The sequence below is a fragment of the Microtus oregoni genome, unplaced genomic scaffold (assembly GCF_018167655.1).
Source record: "Microtus oregoni isolate MIOR12 unplaced genomic scaffold, Mior012 000032F_ref0000030, whole genome shotgun sequence".
Classification (NCBI taxonomy): domain Eukaryota; kingdom Metazoa; phylum Chordata; class Mammalia; order Rodentia; family Cricetidae; genus Microtus; species Microtus oregoni.
The window spans coordinates 4,815,570-4,835,910 of NW_024543091.1; the positions used below are offsets into that span (position 1 = coordinate 4,815,570).

General features: G+C 35.6%; 1 protein-coding gene across 4 annotated transcripts in view; it reads left to right on the forward strand.

Annotated features, from left to right (window-relative positions):
* LOC121465938 (pleckstrin homology domain interacting protein) overlaps nucleotides 1-20,341 on the forward strand; it is a 120,096-nt gene that overhangs the window by 59,388 nt on the left and 40,367 nt on the right. For 3 of the 4 annotated variants that reach the window (XM_041679362.1, XM_041679363.1, XM_041679360.1), the window contains exons 16-21: nucleotides 4,158-4,286; nucleotides 5,692-5,917; nucleotides 9,136-9,273; nucleotides 9,736-9,919; nucleotides 14,111-14,228; nucleotides 19,526-19,666. In XM_041679362.1, the coding sequence (XP_041535296.1) occupies nucleotides 4,158-4,286; nucleotides 5,692-5,917; nucleotides 9,136-9,273; nucleotides 9,736-9,919; nucleotides 14,111-14,228; nucleotides 19,526-19,666 (936 nt within the window). The remainder of the gene's footprint in view (nucleotides 1-4,157; nucleotides 4,287-5,691; nucleotides 5,918-9,135; nucleotides 9,274-9,735; nucleotides 9,920-14,110; nucleotides 14,229-19,525; nucleotides 19,667-20,341) is intronic. The other variant, XM_041679361.1, reaches the window with a different exon arrangement.

Here is a 20,341-nt window from a genome sequence, read left to right on the forward strand (position 1 = left end):
AAATATAAGTTCTCTCTATTATATGATATTTCGGATATAAGTCTATCATAAAGAAGGTATTGGAATGTTTTCTAGCTCAGTGCTCCCTTCCAACTAGGTGTCCATTTAAAGAATGAAAATATTTAAATGAGCAAAGCAAAGTGGCCCTGGTCACAGAGTTGGTGTGCTTCTTTAATAGGGTGATTTATGTATGCGCTACTTCATGTGTTTCATCTCTGTGTTTGTTTTGAGGTCTTCTAGAAGTATGTTTTTCATCCCAGTTGGTATTAGACCTTATAGTTTTAGTCTGCATTTTAGTTCTTTTTATATAATTCTTGTTCAGATTTATCTAGGTGTTTGAATAACCCCATTGAAACATCATGATTTTAGGACTGGGTAGGATTCTCAATGGCTGTTTCACTGCTCTCTATTCTTAAACAGAGCTAGGAGATTATTATTTCCCATTACTAGAGAGTTCTTCTTGATCTTCCACTTCGATTAACAAGGGTTTAATACTCATTTCCTAAAAATACTTTTAAGACTTAGTCACATGGTATTTTCTAATCAGGGGGACACTATTATAATATAATCCTCATCTACTTTTAAAAAGCAGAATATAGTAATTTTGATTATGTCTTTTATTAGTTTTTTTGTTTACTGTTTAATGTATGGGAGTTTTGTTTTATGGTCATTATATTTGAAGACTAGAGGAATGATTCACCTGGAAGAAGTCTTACTTGGCTTTAAAATATTGTCATTGCTTTGTTGTGTGTGACTGTTTTATTATAACATGAAATACAAAGCAGAAATCATATACATTATTAATTTTTATGTTGACTTATTTTTGTTAGGTAGTATATAGGGCTCACATGTTTATAGACATATATTCCTTTTACAAATACAGTTATTTGTTTTTGTTTATTTGCTTGTTTGTTTTGTAAGATTCATTCCTTCATAGTTACACATATATATTCAAACTTTTACTTATAAATCCCTTGACTGGCTGGGTGGTGGCACAAGCTTTTAATCCCAGCACTCCGGAGGCAGAGATGGGCGGAACTCTGTGAGTTCAGGGCTAGCCTGGTCTACAGATGAGTTCCAGACAGCTAGGACTGTTTAACAGAAAAATCCTGTCTCTGTGTAGAGCAGGAGTGGGGGGCAATACATAAATAAATAAATAAACAAACTTGACAGGTTTAAAACATGAGATCCTTTTCATGGAGAATTATTTTTTGTTGTCGTTGTTTTTACAGAGTTAGTCATAATACACTTTATAAAAAAAGATGCAACTTGGATAGTCTCTTAGTTACTTTCCTGTTGCTGTGGTAAAAGACTATGACCCAGACAGTGTAAAGAAGAAAGCAGTTGATGATAGCATTTCAGAGGGCGAGTTTATGACCATCATGACAAGGAACTTGGCAGCAGGTAGACAGGAATAGTGCTAGACAGAAGCCCAGAGCTTACATATGATCCACAAGCAGGAGGAAGAGTGATAGGAGGAGGAAAGGAGAAAGGGGGAGGAAGAAATACAAACTATCTGGGAGTGTCACTGAATTTTGAAACCTCAAATCTACTCCTAGTGATATACATCCTCCATCAAGGCTACATATCTTAATCTTTCCCAGTTATAACAACTGGGAACCTTGTATTAAGAGCCTACAGGAATCATTTTTATTCAGATCACCACATTCTACTTCCTATCCTCCATAGACTTGTTTCTATATCATAATAAAAAATTCATCCAGTCCAACTTCAGAAATCCCAGAGTCTTCTACTTATGACTGTTTAAAATTTTAAAATCTCTTTTGAAACTCAGGACAACAGTCTCTTAATTATAACGCCTTGTAAAATAAAAAAGCAAATTATATACTTCCAACATAAAATAGCACAAAATATACATTACTATTTCAAAAGGAAGAATCAGAGCATAGTGAGGAAATACTGAGCCATAGCAAGACATTAACCCAGCAGGACAAATTGCAAATTTTTAGCTCCATGTCTCGTGTCAAAGGACATACATGGTTCTGTTCCTTCAGCTTTGCCGACCACAACACACTTATCCCTCTTGGACTAGTACTAGTCCCCATTTGTTACTCCATTTGGCAATAACCCACTGCTCTGTCATTTCCAACATCCTTGGGTCTCTAGCAATTCCTTTCATAGCTTCTCACATTAGGCTCTTCAGGCCTTCCTGCAGGAAGTCCCTTGCCAAATGTCTGACCTCAATGGCTTTTCAAGCGCAGTGCTATGTAGGACAGAGAACTTGTATTATTGTTGTTTTAGAGCTTTATGACTTCTGATTCAATCAAAATATTTTTCTAGGCATCTACTAACTATATGAGCACACTCATAGATTATACATGTAAACTTGAGTAACTCCCACCCTACTCACGCCACCAAATTAAATGCAGTACAAGATTACTTAGATACCCAGAGAGGATGCCATGCTCATGGAGGTTTCCTTTTTTGTTGCTAAGTGTAACTACACTCACATCTCTTCCATAAAAATATATAGTTCCAGAAGCATTTGCCTTTTTCCTGAGTGAACTAAGTACTAAAACATCTTAATCATGGCTTAGACAGTTTCTTAAAGTTTTATATGAGATTCTCTTAGAGATTTTTTGTTGTTGTTGTTGTAGTTCATGTGGTTAGTTTCTTGTAAGCTTGTGTAGCATTTATTTGCCTATAAAAGTACTGGACATTTAAATTGTGAGTCGTGACATTTATATTTAACAGTTTTTCCGTTCTGGCATATGCTGTTTGGCTAATGTCCTAGACTACTATAGAAAAAGTAGTTCTGTCCTTCCTTGTTTTTTGAGTTATGCTAAAGTGGTACCTTCTTCTGCTGCCGTATCTTCAAGTTTCTTTACTCCCAAGAAACTATCCTATGTCATTAATGGTCATTTCTTTTGTGTGGTAAGTTCTTTATATATTAGCATTAGGAAAGCTTACTCGTTTTCTTTAATAATTTTATGGAGAGCTGCTTTCTTTTCCGTTGTCAGCATCTGGGATATTAATAAATATCATATCTATATCTGTATATTTAATCTTCAGAGATCCAAAAGGCAAAGCTAGTTTTCTTTTTGAGGCCATCCTGTGTGCCGAATTTCAGAGTGATATTTTCTCTTTTGACTAAAGTACTTATTTTTCTTGAGAAATCAGTGGCTCTTCTGCATTTAAATCTGCCTTTCTGCTGAACTTTTAATGCTCAAAGTTACCACTTCTTTCTTTCCAAGCATTTCCTAGAATATAACCAATCAAGTTCAGTTTGTTCTAGATCAGTGGATACCGGAACAGAAAGGAGGTATTTCTTACCTGATAATGTGTGTGTTCCGATTCTGCTAATCCAGAAATCCAGTCACAGTTGTTGAAAATCATCCTTAGTTATTATTTGTTTGGGAGTCCACTCCCTATTTTAGATGTTTCTGAAATTCAGTCCCTAGATGTGCTTTAGATAGGGTAGAATTTTTACCTCTTTCAGAACACTGCTAAAGAAGTTTTCAACTGGAACATAGTCTGAAGAAACACTGAGAGCAAAAAAATCAGAGTGGTGATTGGCCACCTCTGTTTGATTGACAGGTTGCAGGGAGAAATCCATTCGTTCTGGATTAATGGAACTGGAAAACAGAAAACAATTATCAGGTAAAAAAACCCTTTTCTTTAACCTTTAAAATTCACCATTAAAAGATGAGTCAGACCACCAAGGGAGTTGTTTTTTTTTTTTTTTTAACCAAACGAATGAAATTTAGTGTCTTGTAAACAGTGATCTCTGGCTACTACTTCTGAGTGTTACAAAAGAAATAGCTACCGTTGCTCCATGTTCTTAGCCTTTATGTAAAGGGCAGGGATGAATGGAAATAGTTGGAATGTATGGTTCATTTATGTTTTAATCTGGGTTAAAATGTGAAGTAGAATTCTCTGGGTGGGGGTGCAAATCTGTATATTTTTATTTTCTGAATTGTGTCTGGTCTGTGACTGGGATTCTTTCTTTTTCAATGCTGTTATCTGGCAGTTTTCGTGAATTTTCACAAGTTTTACTGTACTGTTATACTTAATCTTCCCTTTATCAGGATTTATGTATACTTTTAAATCTTTCCATTATAAAATTCTAGTATCGGTAGTACCAGTTCTTTATATTTTAATGATAGTTTTCTGATTTTTGGTTAAATATATTTCAGATTGAAGGCCAAGGACATGGTGCAGTGTTCGACTGCAAATGTTCCCCTGATGGTCAGCACTTTGCATGTACAGACTCTCATGGACATCTTTTAATTTTTGGTTTTGGGTCCAGTAGCAAGTATGACAAGGTGGAGTATAATAAATGTGCATTATTTTTTTGTCATGGGTGTTTAGGGGTTATGTGTTTTTTTTCTTAGGAGTGTGTAAGAATGCTCATAATTAAAATCGGAAAGCTTGGGGTTGGAGAGATGCTCATTGGTTAAGAGCACTTGTTGCTCTTTCAAAGGGCCTGAGTTTGGAACAAGTTATATGGCAGGCAGCTCAAAACCATATATAATTCCTGTTGCAGGGGATTTGATGTCTCTGGCCTCTGTAGACACCTATACTCAAATACTCAAGTGCACACACTCATACAAATACACACACACACACACACACACACACACACACAAACACATCATTACAAATGATCTTTAAAGTCAGCTTATCTTATGTATGGAGACTTGCTTTTAGAAAGCATAATAAAGATAGCATTATAAATATAATCTATACATCTATAAAATCTTACTTTTCTGTAATTGGCCAATAGTTCCGAAGGAATTACTTTTTATATATCTTGTTAGAACAGTCTAGATTTGAGTCTTAACTTGAGATAAATAAACTTTGAATAGAAGATGGTACTCATAGAAAAACTTCTCAAATATGTGAAATTTTATCTAAGTAATAAACATATTTATGTAGGATATAACTTGTTAGCTTTCAGGTGATTCACAAACTGTGACCAGCTAATGTTTTGTTGTTAAACATTAGCAATCAATATTCTTTAGAACTAGTGGTTAAAATGATTAAATGTTTTGTTTGTAGTATGATGAATGAATAATTCATAATTTAATTTAAGACATTACAGATTACCAATGAAAAATTGAAGTCATAGATCTATCAGGGCTGAGTTCATAATGATTTTAAATTATTGAAAATACTCTAGAGACAATGCTTTCTTTTCCCATGTTATTTTTTGTTGTTAATATTACATAAATCTTGAGACCAGGAATGTTGCTCCGTAGTTATACCATGTGTTTGACATGTTTGTGAGTCTTTGTTCAGTTCCCCCCAAAATACCACAATTTACAGATTTAAAATAGAGTACCGTATCTCTGAAAGTAAAAATACCTTTGAATGTTTTATGCCTAGATAGAATTTTTCTTACTATTTAAATTGAAACCTTACTTTTAATGATGGTTTCTTTTTTAATGTATATGACTTGTTATACTTGTTTACAGAGAAAAAAGATCTTATAGTAGCCAATGAAGACTATATAGAGATATGCTTAAAATGAATTGTTTTGTTCCTTCAATCCTTCCTTTTAATCCTAGAGATTAAAAATCATGTATGCTCAAATCTCAATACCATATTGTTCTTTTAAATTGATGTATAGTACCACTTTTATCAAATAGTCCTAGACTTTTATTAGAAATTTTCTTTTTTATGTTAAATTTTATTTTTCCATTATTTTATGGACCTTTCTTTTTACAGATAGCAGATCAGATGTTTTTTCATAGTGATTATCGGCCTCTTATCCGTGATGCCAACAATTTTGTATTAGATGAGCAGACTCAGCAGGCACCTCATCTCATGCCTCCTCCTTTTCTGGTTGATGTTGACGGAAATCCTCATCCATCAAGATACCAGAGATTAGTTCCTGGTCGTGAAAATTGCAGGGAGGAACAGCTCATCCCTCAAATGGGAGTCACTTCTTCAGGTAGGCATCCATTTTCATAACGGCCAAGTCTCTCACAGATTCTAAGTTGAATTCACAGAGATCCTTCTGCCTCTGTCTTCTGAGTGCTAAGATTAAAGGTGTGTGCTGCTAGACCTGTCTAAAAGTGATAAAATTGTAAAGGTTTGTGAAATGATAGGGCTGAAAACTGAGAAGAGCTGTTTTTGTGAAGCCATGGAATATTGAAGTCAGATGAGTTGAAGAACTGGGTGGTTGTTAAAGTGTAGACAAGGTGTGCAGACTCTTCTTCCCCTATTTCACAAGTGTAACACTGACTGCGTTAAGTTAAGATAATAAAGAACCTCTAAAGATTAAACCAGTTTTGTCATTAGGAATAATATTTTAGACTAAAAATATGTTTGTGAAGGTACTACATAAAGGTTTTATTGTAATGAACATAGCTTCTGAATAGAATGTATGCTGAGTTTAGGTCCTATAAATAGAACAGAAGATCCAAAATGTGGTGATAATAGCAAGCCATAGGATTGAGTATAAATAAAATTAAAGTAAGGATGACATGTTAGATAGAAAGTGTTGGTTCTTAAATTAGACATTTCCATCCCTGATAGATGGTTAAACAGAAAAAAAAGGATTGGGGGATTGCTTCCACTGCCACTTTTATAAAAGTATAGACTTGAATGTCTAATATGCAAAACTAATGTTTCTTAGACATATTCATATTCTCGAAAGATTCAGTACTAGAGAAATACCATTCATGGGATTAAAATTAATGAGGATGTGTGAAATATCTTGGAGTACAACTGGCAAAAATCAGATTTTTCTCAGGACTCAAACACCATTGCTATTATAATTGTTACTTTTACTCCATTTTACTGCTTATATAAGGCTTCCACAGATAATTAATTATTTCATCCTAAGAATTTAGGAAACAAATTTTGCAGTTGTGTCGTAAATGCCTGATTCTGTTGCTGATTAGAGAAGTAGTGCTTGGTACCTTTGTCCTTGCTAAAAAATATCCAACAGTAACAACTTAAGCAGGAAATATTATGTTAAGGTTTCTAATTTCTGAGGATGATATCCATGATAGAATGATGAGTAAAGTGGAGCCACTCAGTCAGTGGAGCAGGGCATGTGGCTGCAAAGAAGGCAGACTCATCAAAGTTGGGTGTAACCATTACTCGGCCACTTCCTCCAGCAAGGTTCCACCCTTTTCAGAGGAGCACCACAAACTGGAGACTGAGCTTACATAGCATGTGTCTATGAGAAGTACTCAGGTTCAAAGCATAACAATTATAAAATGGCGTGATCTTAAAACTGAGATGGGTAGCAGTTATTTAACAATGATTCATAAGAGAGCCTTTAGTCATTCCAACTTCTTAGTATTTATTTTCAATTTTTTTCTAGTTCTCAAAATTGTAATTATTTTAGAAATCTGAAATACAAAAATACTTAATACAAAGTGGAATAAAACCTCATGTTTTTAAGAAAAATATTAGCATCAATGCAAATTTAGTATTTTTGAAAATTTGCTAAATATTGCAAAGCTAAGTCAACCTAGATCTAGCCTATTGTAATTATAAAATTGATTTAAGTGGAGTTTTGTTGTATTGATACCTAAATGTATTTAATTGTAAGCTTAAGGGGACTATACTGAATTATTAATCAATATTTAAATATGATCTAGCAGCAAATTAGGAAATTGAATGTAGACATTCTCTACTTTTTAATTTTGTCTTTCTCTACTTTTTAATTTTGTGACCTAGTCATATTATTTTTCCTATTTAATTAGAGTTTTCTCATATAAAATAGCTCAAGTAGTACATGATATTTTTTTTCTAGACTTTTTTTATTAATACTTTATTTCAGAATATTCTTTGGGTTGTCTCTTTACAATTCATGTCTACCCTAAAAATTCAGACCTGATAAGAACTTTACTTATATATACAGCTAATATTAATTATTCCACTTGTTATTTTTAATGTAAATAGTTTTAATTTAATTCAATAAGTCTTATATTAGTAAATGTTTTTGTTTTTTTTTTTCTTTTAAAATTCTATCTTCAAGATTGAGCTTTTCAAAAACGATTGTCATTTTAATTGTGTTTATGTAGGGGAGTGGGCTAGTGTGCGTGACTGCCTGTGCCCAATCCCTCAGGAGCTGGAGTTAACAAAGGAAGTTGCAAGCTGCCTCATGTGGATGCTGGGAATTGAACTGGGATCCTCTGCAAGGCTAGCACAAGTTCTTAACTGCTGGATTGTATCTTTCCAGCTCCAAGATTGAACATTTTTATTAGCTCCAAATTATGCTAGATTTGAGTAATTACCTTGCTTTCTTTTATATTCCATATTTGCCTAGCTACTAAGATAAACAATTGATAAGGACCTGAAAGAGAGGAACAGGTTGTTCTTTTAAGGAAAATTTGGAAAATATTCACAGTGAAAACAAAGTATTGTTTTAGTTAGTATTTGAAGGATAAATTAGAATTTTATTATGTATATCATTATGGTGAAATTTCAAAGAACAAAAAGAATTCAGGTGTTTTTGTATGACTGGCATGAATAGGAGGTGCTAATAAATAGGTTGGGTTAAATATGTGAAATTCTTCCATGTATCTGAGCCCTGATATGACGTGTTCTTCACCTGCTTAGCTTAAGTCTCCATTTAATTGCATGCATTTTCAGAGAAGACTGCTCTGACTTCTGGCTTACCATAGGTGTCTTTCCATTCCTCTTTTTCTTTCTCCTCACTTATTTTTGCATCTTTTATAGTCTGCGTTTACCTGTATGTTTATTGTTTAACTACCCAATCACAATTTTAGTTTGCTGTAGTACAAAGATCTTGACATCTAATTTGTCACTGGATCTTCAATATTAGGCATAAGTCTTAAGCACATAGTAGACAATCAAGAGTTGGTTGAATTAGTGTCAGAAATTCAGGTGGAAGTAGGAAATCCTACTTTGGCTTCTTGATATATGCCTCTGAGTGTTTGTTTTTTTAATTGGATAATGGAGCTAATAATTTTGTTTCCATAAGGATTATAAACATTTGCCTCATGATGAGCACGAACAATATGCAGTCATCTTTCTTATCGTTACTTTTGTAAATTAAAAATAGGTTATGGAGGTCATCTTTTCATTTCTTCACTTATAGGTAATCATTTTAAGTCTTTACCACAGGGAAATTAATATTTAGTTATGGACTTCTGTGAGACTGGTTAGTATTTTTTGTGTATTACATAGGATTGAACCAAGTTTTAAGCCAACAAGCAAACCAGGATATCAGTCCTTTAGACAGCATGATTCAAAGACTACAGCAGGAACAAGACCTGAGGCGTTCTGGTGAAGCAGGCGTCAGTAATACCAGCCGTTTAAACAGAGGTAAGCTGAGATTGTACTTCGGAAAACTGAGACCATCTAATCACCAGCATTAGAGAAGTTACTAAGCAATTATAGTACATCCATAAAATGAAACAGCCTACCAAAATGATTGTGTTTTTTGAAGAATAAATACAAGGTTTGACATTACAGATGGATATTCTTCCAAATTTCCTAAAGTAAACATTAGAAATTGGATTTTGTTCACCAAAGTAGTGTTTTGTAGTCACAGTACCTAAACTTAACACTCCATAATTACGATTCATTAATATATCCAATTAGTTGAATAACCACATTTCTGTTTTCACTAAACTTTTACCTGTGGTTTTGTTCCTGATAATGGTAGATGAATTATTTGCTGTAAAAGCTTTTTATGGAAGAAAATAGTTTTTTTTATTACGAACTAAGTGAGGTGACTGTCTAAGTAGAACTTAACCACCCCCACTCCCCCACCCCTCCCCGTAGGCTCTGGAAGTTCTACCTCCGAAGTTCATTCACCACCAAATGTAGGATTGAGGCGCAGTGGACAAATTGAAGGTGTGCGGCAGATGCACAGCAATGCTCCTAGAAGTGAAATGGCCACAGAACGAGACCTTGTTGCTTGGAGCCGAAGGGTGGTGGTACCTGAGCTCTCAGCTGGTGTAGCTAGGTAAGGGGAGTTATCAATTGGTATTTCCCATAGTTGCTTGCATTCATTTTGACTAATATTTTTGAAAATACCTTTCCAACCTAGTGATTTCTTTTAAGCTAATATGTAAAGGCAAAAAATGAATTGGCTAAATTTGTTTTTCTGGATCATTTGTGTAAATGGCATAAGATGAGGGGTGTTTAGATAGGAGAAAGTGTTGTTAATTAGGTTGAGTTCTGGTTCACATTTTACTTTGTCCTATTGCTTTCCTTTGTCTCTGTGTGAGTAGGCATATATATGTTTGTGTGCATGTGTGGAGCCTAGAGGTTGATGTCAGGTATTTTCCTTTGTCCTTGTGCGCTTTATTTTTAGGCACCTGGTCACTAACTGAACGTGGAGCTCATTGATTGGCAAGGCTAACTGGCCAGTGAACTCATGGGACTCACCTGTGTTGTGTGTGTGCCCTCTCCTATAGTCCCAGCACTGGGGTTAAGGATACACTGAAGCTGTTGCATCTGGTATGTGGGCAGGTGCTAGGGATCCAAATTCAGGTTTTAATGCTTGTTCAGTAAGTAATTCTTTTAACTTGGGAGCCTTCTCCCAACCACTCCCATTTAATATCTTAAAACACATCTTATGGGATTAGTTATAATTATATAGTGAATTTAGTGTCCTTTACTCATTTACATCAGGTTATTCAGAGGCATAAAGAAAATATACCTATTAGTGGTAATACATAAATATTTTGCATTTGAAAATACTTTTCATCCCTAAGTATGTACGCATATGCTAGAAAAATTTTTACATTAATTTTGTGTATGTGTAAGTACATGAACAGCAACATGCGTGAAATATCAACCTATCTACTGTCCTCCATAATAAATAAAAAGCATGAACAAAATGTGAATTTGAGTCTTTAGTTTTTTTGTTTTGTTTGTTTGGTTTGGTTTTTTGTAACAGTTCTGGCTGTCCTGGAACTTGCTTCATAGACCAGGCTGGTCTCAAGTTCCTCCTGCTACTGCCTCTTAAGTGCTAGGATTAAAGGCTTGAGGTACCACTGCCTGGCCTTTTTTAGGCTTTTAATAATAGTAATTATATAATTAATTTTTAAAGAAAGTCCTAATATTCACATAGGTTTTACTCCATGATTAGATAATTATTAGAATTTGTGTTAGGATATAGGGTTGAATATCTGATATATAAACAATTTTGATAATCTCAATCTTTAACAATGTTGAAGTTTGAAGGCAGTTTAGTAAAATTTATTCTTTCAAAAAATTTTAGTTTTATCGTTTTACCTGTATGCCTGATGCCTGTGGAGGAGAAGAGAAGTTGCCACATTCGTTGGAGCTGGAGTTAAGATAGATGTCAGCCACACTGTTGGTGCTAGGAATGGAAGCTGGGCCCTTTGCAAGAGCAAAAGTGTCTTAGCTGCTAAACTATTTCTCTTGCCCCTGACATTTTTCTTCTCAACACCGGTTCTGAACTGAACTAGAGAATATCATAGAGCAAAAGGATTAAATCAGAATAATTATTCTTTTTGATGATATTATGAATAATGTAACTTTAATTTCACTTTAGTCTATCTAAAGCTAAATAAACTCCATTCACAGATAGTTAATGAGCCACAGTTTTCCCCAGGGTTGCGGAGAAAATAGTCTGCATTCAGTGTATAGGAAGAACTAGGCTATGCTAAAACTACATTTTCATTCTAGACATTCTGCATCTTCTGCTTCTTCACTAGAAAGGATTGAGTGTAAAGATGTATTTGCTAGTTGATTGTTCTTAACATGAAGGGTAAGGAAGATTCCCCCCACTCCCAAATAAGTTTTACTATTTTGTCACTATATCCTTTTGTTTATTATCTTTAAGTCTAAGGTCCGACAAGATTGTGACTGTCACTTTAAAGGTCAAAGTGTTTGATTCAAAACACCTAATATAAGTACATTTGAAATCTTATTAGGATTTAAACTTGGTGGGCAATTTAAAATTTTGCTCAAAGTGTCCTTGAAATGAGGCAGGGTAGTGCACTAGTTCACTTCCAGACAAAGGGCTTATAGCTTAACATATAAAATACTTCTAAAACTCAGTAAACAGAACAACCCAACTGCGTGAAGTAGCTCATTAGTGTGACCCTAGCTCTTTGCAAGAAGATCAAGAAGCTGGGCTGTGTTAGTTTAAAAAAAAAAAAAAATCCAACCACAAACTGGGCAAAAGACCAGAACCAGCATTTCATCAGAGAGGATGGCAAACTAAGCGTATAAAGAGATACTCAGCACTATTAGTTATTGGGAAAATGCAGAGTAAAACGAGAATGAAATACCTCTGTGTATCTATCAAATTATCTCAAATAATAAGTGAAAGCAATGAATGTTGAGTAGTTAACAGAAAACTGCTATATTTGTGCTTTTTGTTTGTTTGTGATAACATGAACATGACACAGACTGGAATACTGTTTTGTACTTTACTATACAACTGTCATATATGACTCAACAATAGTATCTTGGAAATTTACTCTTATTTGCATATAGTAATCATGCATAGTAATGGGCTTCATTATGACATGTGTGTGATTATTTTGATCATTTTCACCCCATTCCCCTTTGCTCTCTCATATGCCTCCTGATAATTTTCATTGTCTCTACTGTTACCCTTTATACTTTATGTATTTGTTTGTTGTTTAATTAAGGTTGTTGAGTGAGCATATATGAGAATAATTTATAGGAACCATGGGTAACTTCCCGGTGGCTATACCACCGATTCTGACTCCTCCCTAGCAATCATTAACTACCAACAGCTTCTCAGGGAGGGTTGAGAACTCGTGCCCCTACCCTAAAACTACCTACCATCTGTAAATCCTTAGAGGTGTTCGTGACCTCATGGATTCCTCCCACATCCATCACAAAATTTAAGGGCCTAGTCTTGTAAAGGCAGTCACATTTGCCATGAGTTCATGAGTGCAATAGCCAAAAACTAGGGGAGCAAACCAAATTTCCTTCAGTTGTATATGAAGTTAAACAAACTGTAGTATATTCTGCTTTGTTGAGGAACAACTTATTGGTGAAATAACTTAGATACATCTGTTTTGATGGACCAGTCCAAACGTGCATACTGTTTGATCTTATTTATAAACATTATTGAAATGATTAATGTTACCGGGTTGGAGAACAAATTATTGGCCAGTAAGATGTAGGAGAAGGGAGAGTTGAGGTGGAAGAAAATGTTGGTATGATAAGGAACAAGCAAAACAAGACATTTTTGTGTAGATTGAGCGCTCTGTATATTAACTGTTGTGGTAAATATACAATGCTATGTGTAATATATTTGCTTAGAGCTAGCATCCACAACAGTAAAACTGGACAAACCAGATAATTAGTGGTTTGCATCAATATCAAGACCTTGGTATTGATATTATACTACACTTTCACAAGATTTTGCCATTGAAGAAAATTGAATAAAGACTACAAGATTTTCTGTGCTCTTTTTTACATCTATGTGAATTTAGGATTATTTCAATATAAAAGTATAAAAACTCAAAAATTTAAATTTGAGGTTGGTCGTTTTCTGAAGATTTAACTTCATTTTTCCATTAAATATGACTATATACATTAGAGATTTAAGTAAAATGAAAGTATCAGTATGCTCTAGTATGAAAGTATTGACAATGTAAGTATGCTTTAAATATTAATTCCCTTCCTGTTATGAAATCTCTTGGGAAAAATTAAGGCTCAAAAATCAAATTACCTTTGCAGGTCAACAAAACTTCCAAGTTAAAGTAAAAGTGAAATTCTGTTGTTCTAAGGAGTTGGATTAAATGAAATTAAAATCCAAAGTCAATTTTTTTTTTCGTTTTATTTCATCTTGATGACTGGTATAAAACCTGATTTTGTTTTTGAGTACTAGGTATCTTGTTTGACATGTAAGATTGTCAGGCACAAGCCATATAACCTAATAAGGAAGCTGTCTTGATATAACTTCATAGAATTTAATACTTGATTGATTTATCATTACACAGCAGAAACAGTTTGAAATGAGGGGAGAAGCAAAAGAAATCTCTTTTTAGTATTTTAGTTATGACCTGAACCACATGTTCTACCTGGAAAGAAAATACAAGACCTAACTTTACATTGTTACCTTAATAACTAACATTCGTTTGAAAGGAAATCAGTTGTAAAATTATAGATGAGTGTGACTTTTAATATTCTCTTTTAGTAGACAAGAAGAATGGAGAACTGCGAAGGGAGAAGAGGAAATAAAGAGTTACAGGTCTGAAGAGAAGAGGAAACACTTGACTGCTGCAAAAGAGAACAAAATTCTTACTGTCTCAAAGGTAAATATTAATTTGATATTTAATATTATAGGGGTAAATATAATAACCACTTTAGTGCTTTCTTTTAAAATTAAAAGAAAGATTTAATATTATAAGGAAAATAGTACTAATTAAAAGTTGCTATATATCCTGGTTGTTTATTTCAATTATTTTATTTCTCACTTAAAACTTTTGTTTCTGGCCGGGCGATGGTGGCGCACACCTTTAATCCCAGCACTCGGGAGGCAGAGGCAGGCGGATCTCTGTGAGTTCGAGACCAGCCTGGTCTACAGAGCAAGTTCCAGGACAGGCTCCAAAGCCACAGCGAAACCCTGTCTCGAAAAACCAAAAAAAAAAAAAAAAAAAAAAAAACAAAACTTTGTTTCTGCATTTCCTATTTTTTTTAGTATGTCATGTATATATTATATTCACTAAATTATAATCATCCTATTGAAAAGTAATTTTTAGTTCTTCCGTAACTTATTTTTCTATATGTTGATGTTTTAATCTTATCTGTTATTAACAATCACATCAGCTGATGTCTATTAAAAAGAATAGCGAATAGCCCCCTTTTCTCTTAATGTAGATAGGTTGATGGCTGGAGAGATCCCTTAGTGGTTTGGAGCACTTTCTGCTAGTAGACAGAACTTGGGTTTAGCCATTAACAATTGTCTTCATTTCCAGGGGACCCAACACCTTCTTGCCTCTGTGGGCACCAGGAATACATGTGACATATACACATATAGATATACAGCCAAACATAAATAAACGCTTAAAAAATAAAGACTGGTAGAGTGTTTCTAGTGTAAATAAACTCTTAAAAATAAAGGCAGGTAGTTTGTTCTTAGTATTTTGTCTTTTTTTTTTTTTTTTTTTTCAGTTCAGTCTTTCTACACTCTAAGGCTCTTATTTTCCCTCCTCTAGCTTAGCTGGAAAAGTTTTAGAGCCATTAGTTTTGAAGTTTAGGAAAAGTACATAAAACAGTTTCTCAAGGAACATCCATTATCACTGAGCAGTGATCTTAATAGAGAAAAAATTACTGGTTTTTTACTAGCTTACAGTGGGCTAAACAAATTGAAAAAAAATTTTTAATATAAAATTCTTTGCAACTTTGCTGTTAAAGGCTACACTTACAACCAAAAATATAAAACCTTAGCAGAGGTTGACAAGATTGGCTTAGCTGGCCAGGAGTTTTCTGCCAAGCCTGGTAAGCTAAATTGGATGCCAGGAACCAACATGGTGGAAGAGATCTGACTGCACAACATTGTCCCCCGACCTCAACATGGACACCACATACACACAAACACAAATAAGTAAATGTAATTTAAATTTAGCAAAAAATCAAAAAAGCCTTTGTAATCCAGGGTTGAGAATGGCGCCATTTGGGGAGAACTGAAGACTTGTTTTCCTACTCCTCCAGGATTGGTCACATACCTGAAGATAGTGGGACTCTTCAGTTCAGGTTATAGGATTAAGGGTCAGTCAAAAGAGAAAAGTACAAAGAGTATGTATGCTTGTCCTGTGGGATGCTCTTTGATGCTGCTTTAATAACATTATGCCAGACTCATCATTGGGCAAAGCATCATCACTTGATACTCTGATAAAGTAGATTTCATTTTGTGTTGAAGGACAAAAAAAAAAAAAAAAAACAAGTGTTAGTTAATAGCCAGCTTTCTGTTTACTGATCATTGAGGCATTTAAAATTCCCAACTATGATGTGTGATCCTGTCTCAATGAAAAACAAAACAGTATTCTTAGATTTTTATATTTTTCTTAGATTTTTTTTGAATTGGAATTTATCTTACCAGAAATATCAAATTGTGGATGATGTTTTTGACAGTAACAATATAGCAATTTTAAATGACAGGAGTTTGAGTAGTTAAAAATTTTTATGCCAAATGAAAGGAATGCTATATTAAATTCTTAACAGTGGATTTAACAGTGTTTGACAAAGTAGAACATTATTTCCTTTATATACCTTTACATGCTTTCTAAGATTTCTATAACATTTAGAACAGATGTGTTTGGTGAATCACTTTTAGCAGTGAGGATATAATTTTAGATTCAGAGTTACTTTGTGTAAGGTTTTTCTACTATTATCTTCTTAGTGTCTAGTGTTGGGTTCATTTTTTTCTTTTAAAGATTTGTTTTGTGAATGGTTGCCTGCTTGTATGTATGTGTACTTCATGCATGCATTGTCAATGGAAGCTAGAAGAATTCAATAGAACCCCTGGAATTGGAGTTTTAGCAGATTGTTAGGAGCCACCCACTGTGTGGGTGCTGGCATCTATACTGTGGTCTTCTGCAAGAGCCCCGGTGCTCTCAGTTGTGTCATCTCTCTAGCTCCTAAATTCCTTGGTTTTTAGGGTAATCCTTAGTATTTTGCTTTACTTTTTGTGTTTTCGTGTTTGACTATGACGTGTCTAATGTAAGTTTTCTTTCATTTTGTTCAACTCAGTTCTGAAACATTGTTTGGGGTGGGGTTTTGTTTGTTTGTTTTATAGATTTTGTTTTTTTGTGTTTTGTTTTGTTGTTGAGGCAGTTTCAGCTCTGGATCCTCTTGTCCCAACCATCCTTCCAAGTATTGTGTTTTCCAGGCATTCATGAATCAGTAAAATTTCTTTTTATTTGAAGCTTTGAGTAGTGATTAGCCTGTTTCATAGTCTCACTCACTAGCGTACATTTCAGTCTGTATGGTCAACCTATTCTCTTTCCCCATTACTAATTAAATGATTAGTTTTTTTTTTTAATTTTAAATACCTTTAGTGGATTCTTTTTCATAGTGTCTGATTTTCTGTGACAGGGTCAATGCTTATGGATGCTCTGCTTCTCACTTGTGAAGTTGCTTTAACTTTCCTAGGAACATGTTTTATTTGAACATATCTGTCACTGTTTGACTTTGTCAATTTTTTTCTTGATTGTTTTCATGTGCTCTTCTACAGATGACTTGTTTTTGGTGGGGGTAGGGTATGAGACAAGATCTCTACATAGCCCTGGCTGCCCTGGAAAACCAAGGCTGACTTTGAACTCATAGAGATCCACTTTGCTCTACCTTTCAAATGCTCAGATTAAAGTGTAGTGATACCTTGTTTGTAATCTAATAAATAAAGCTTTCCTGAAGATCAGAATGCAGAGCTAAGCTACTGGTTAGCCATAGAGGCCAAGCAGTGGTGGCACCCTCCTTTAATCTCAGCACTCAGGAGGCAGAGGTAGATGGAACTCTGAGATCAAGGCGACCCTGGGCTGCACGAGATTGATGTAGTCTAAAAGAGAATCAGAGCCAGGTGGTGGTGGTGGTTCACACCAATAATCACAGTATTTGGGAGTCAAATGCTTTTAATCCCAGCACTGGGGAATTGGAAATAGGAATGATATGACTAGACACAGAGAGAGGAATGTAAGGTGAGAAGATACAGGAGTTCAAAGGTAGTCTGAGGATGTAGCCAGAGGTTTTTTGTTTTGTTTTTTTTTTTTTTTTTTTTTTTTTTTTTGGTTTTTCGAGACAGGGTTTCTCTGTGGCTTTGGAGCCTGTCCTGGAACTAGCTCTGTAGACCAGGCTGGTCTCGAACTCACAGAGATCCGCCTGCCTCTGCCTCCCAGTAGCCGCCTCAGGATTCGTATGGACAGGATCACCCCTCTGGTCTGAGCATTGGTAGAGGTAACAACTCTCCAGTGGTTCTAGAGAATCAGTGATATATTTTTTTTTTTATTGAGAAAAAGAAAAAAAAGTTTTCCGCCTCCTCCCAGTCTCCCATTTCCCTCCCCCTCCTCCCATCCTTCTCCCCCTCCCCCCACTCCTCTCCCCCTCCCTCTCCAGTCCAAAGAGCAGTCAGAGTTCCCGGCCCTGTGGAAAGTCCAAGGTCCTCCCCTCTCAGTCCATGTCTAGGAAGGTGAACATCCAAACTGGCTAGGCTCCCACAAAGCCAGAACATTAAGTAGGATCAAAACCCAGTGCCATTGTCCTTGGCTTCTCATCAGCTGTCATTGTTTGCCATGTTCAGAGAGTCCGGTTTTATCCCATGCTTTTTCAGTTACAGTCCAGCTGGCCTTGGTGAGCTCCCAATAGATCATCAGCCCCACTGTCTCAGTGGGTGGGTGCACCCCTCGTGGTCCTGACTTCCATGCTCATTTTCTCCCTCCTTCTGCTCCTCATTGGGACCTTGGGAGCTCAGTCCGGTGCTCCAGTGTGGGTCTCTGTCTCTATCTCCATCCATCACCAGATGAAGGTTCTATGGTGATATGCAAGATATTCGTCAGTATTGCTATAGGATAGGGTCATTTCAGGTTCCCTATCCTCAGCTGCCCAAGGAACTAACTGAGGGCATCGCCTTGGGCTCCTGGGAGCCACTCTAGGTTCAAGTCTCTTGCCAACCGTGCTTCCCTGCTCCCCTATCCAACCTTCCTTTATCCCAATCATCCTGTTTCCCCACGTTCCCCCCATCCTCCCCTTCTCACTTTTCTCTTCCCATCTCCCCTGACCCCCATCCCACCCCACCCCCAAGATCCCAATTTTACCCCCGGCAATTTTGTCTACTTCCCATAGCCAGGAGGATAACTATATGTTTTTCTTTGGGTTCACCTTCTTATTTAGCTTCTTTAGGATCACCAATTATAGACTCCATGACCTTTATTTATGGCTAGAAACCAATTATGAGTGAGTACATCCCATGTTCATCTTTTTGGGTCTGGGTTACCTCACTCAGTATAGTGTTTTCTATTTCCATACATTTGCATGCAAAATTCGAGAAGTCATTGTTTTTTACCGCAGCATAGTACTCTAATGTGTATATATTCCACACTTTCTTCATCCATTCTTCCATTGAAGGGCATCTAGGTTGTTTCCAGGTTCTGGCTATTACAAATTCTCAACAGAAGAAGTTCAAATGGCCAAAAGACACTTAAGGTCATGCTCAACCTCCTTAGAGATCAGGGAAATGCAAATCAAAACAACTTTGAGATATCATCTTACACCTGTCAGAATGGCTAAAATCAAAAACACCATTGATAGCCTTTGCTAGAGAGGTTGTGGAGGAAGGGGTATCCTCATCCATTGCTGGTGGGAATGCAAACTTGTGCAACCACTTTGGAAATCAGTGTGGCGGTTTCTTAGGAAATTCGGGATCAACCTACCCCTGGACCCAGCAATACCACTCTTGGGAATATACCCAAGAGATGCCCTATCATATGACAAAAGCATTTGTTCAACTATGTTCAAATCAGTGATATTTTAAATATGTATGAATTTTCCATAGTATGACTGTTAAACAAGAAAACCTATTCCCGTAAATCCTATCATGAGTAAATTTTATTTTTTTCAGAATCATGCTCATGAACATTTCATGGATCTTGGGGATTCTAAAAAGCAACAAGCAAATCAACACAATTACCGTACAAGATCTGCACTGGAAGAAATGCCTAGGCCCTTGGAGGATATAGAAAATGGGACTAGTTCTTCAGATGTAAGATCTTAGCACATTCCCAAATATCTGTATCACTTGTACTTATTTTTCAAATATGACTTTCATTATTTGCATTCTTTGATTATAAATGTAATTTTTATATGGCATGTTAGATTTCATAGTAGCCATATCTTTCATTTACTGTAGACCTACTTCCAGAGATGCCACAAATTCAGCCTCAAATTTGCAAAACAAATAGTCCATATGGGTTATTCTTAGTTCTCTCTGGTAGAATTTTAGAATACCTCAGGAGTTGAATATGTTAAGTACAAAATGCTAATTAATAGAAATCCTGCTGTAGGGTTTTTATTGCTGTGAAGAGACACTGTGACCACAACTCTTACAAGGAAAATATTTAATTAGGGTGGTTCACTTAGAGTTCAGAAGTTCAGCTCATCATCATGGTGGGGAGCAAGGTGTGGCAGGCAGACATGGTGCTGGAGCTGAGAGTCCTACATCTTGCAGGCAAGAGGAAATTTACTGACAGTCTGGCTGAGGGAAGCTTGAGCAAAAGAGACCTCAAAGCCTGCCTCATGGTAACACACTTTCTCCAACAAGTGGAACTCCTATGGGAGTTATTTTCTTTCAAATCACCACATCCTTTAAGGGTTCTGAGATTCAAAATGTTTAAACTTTATATCTGTGTAACATTAAATGGTGACTAATCATTAAATG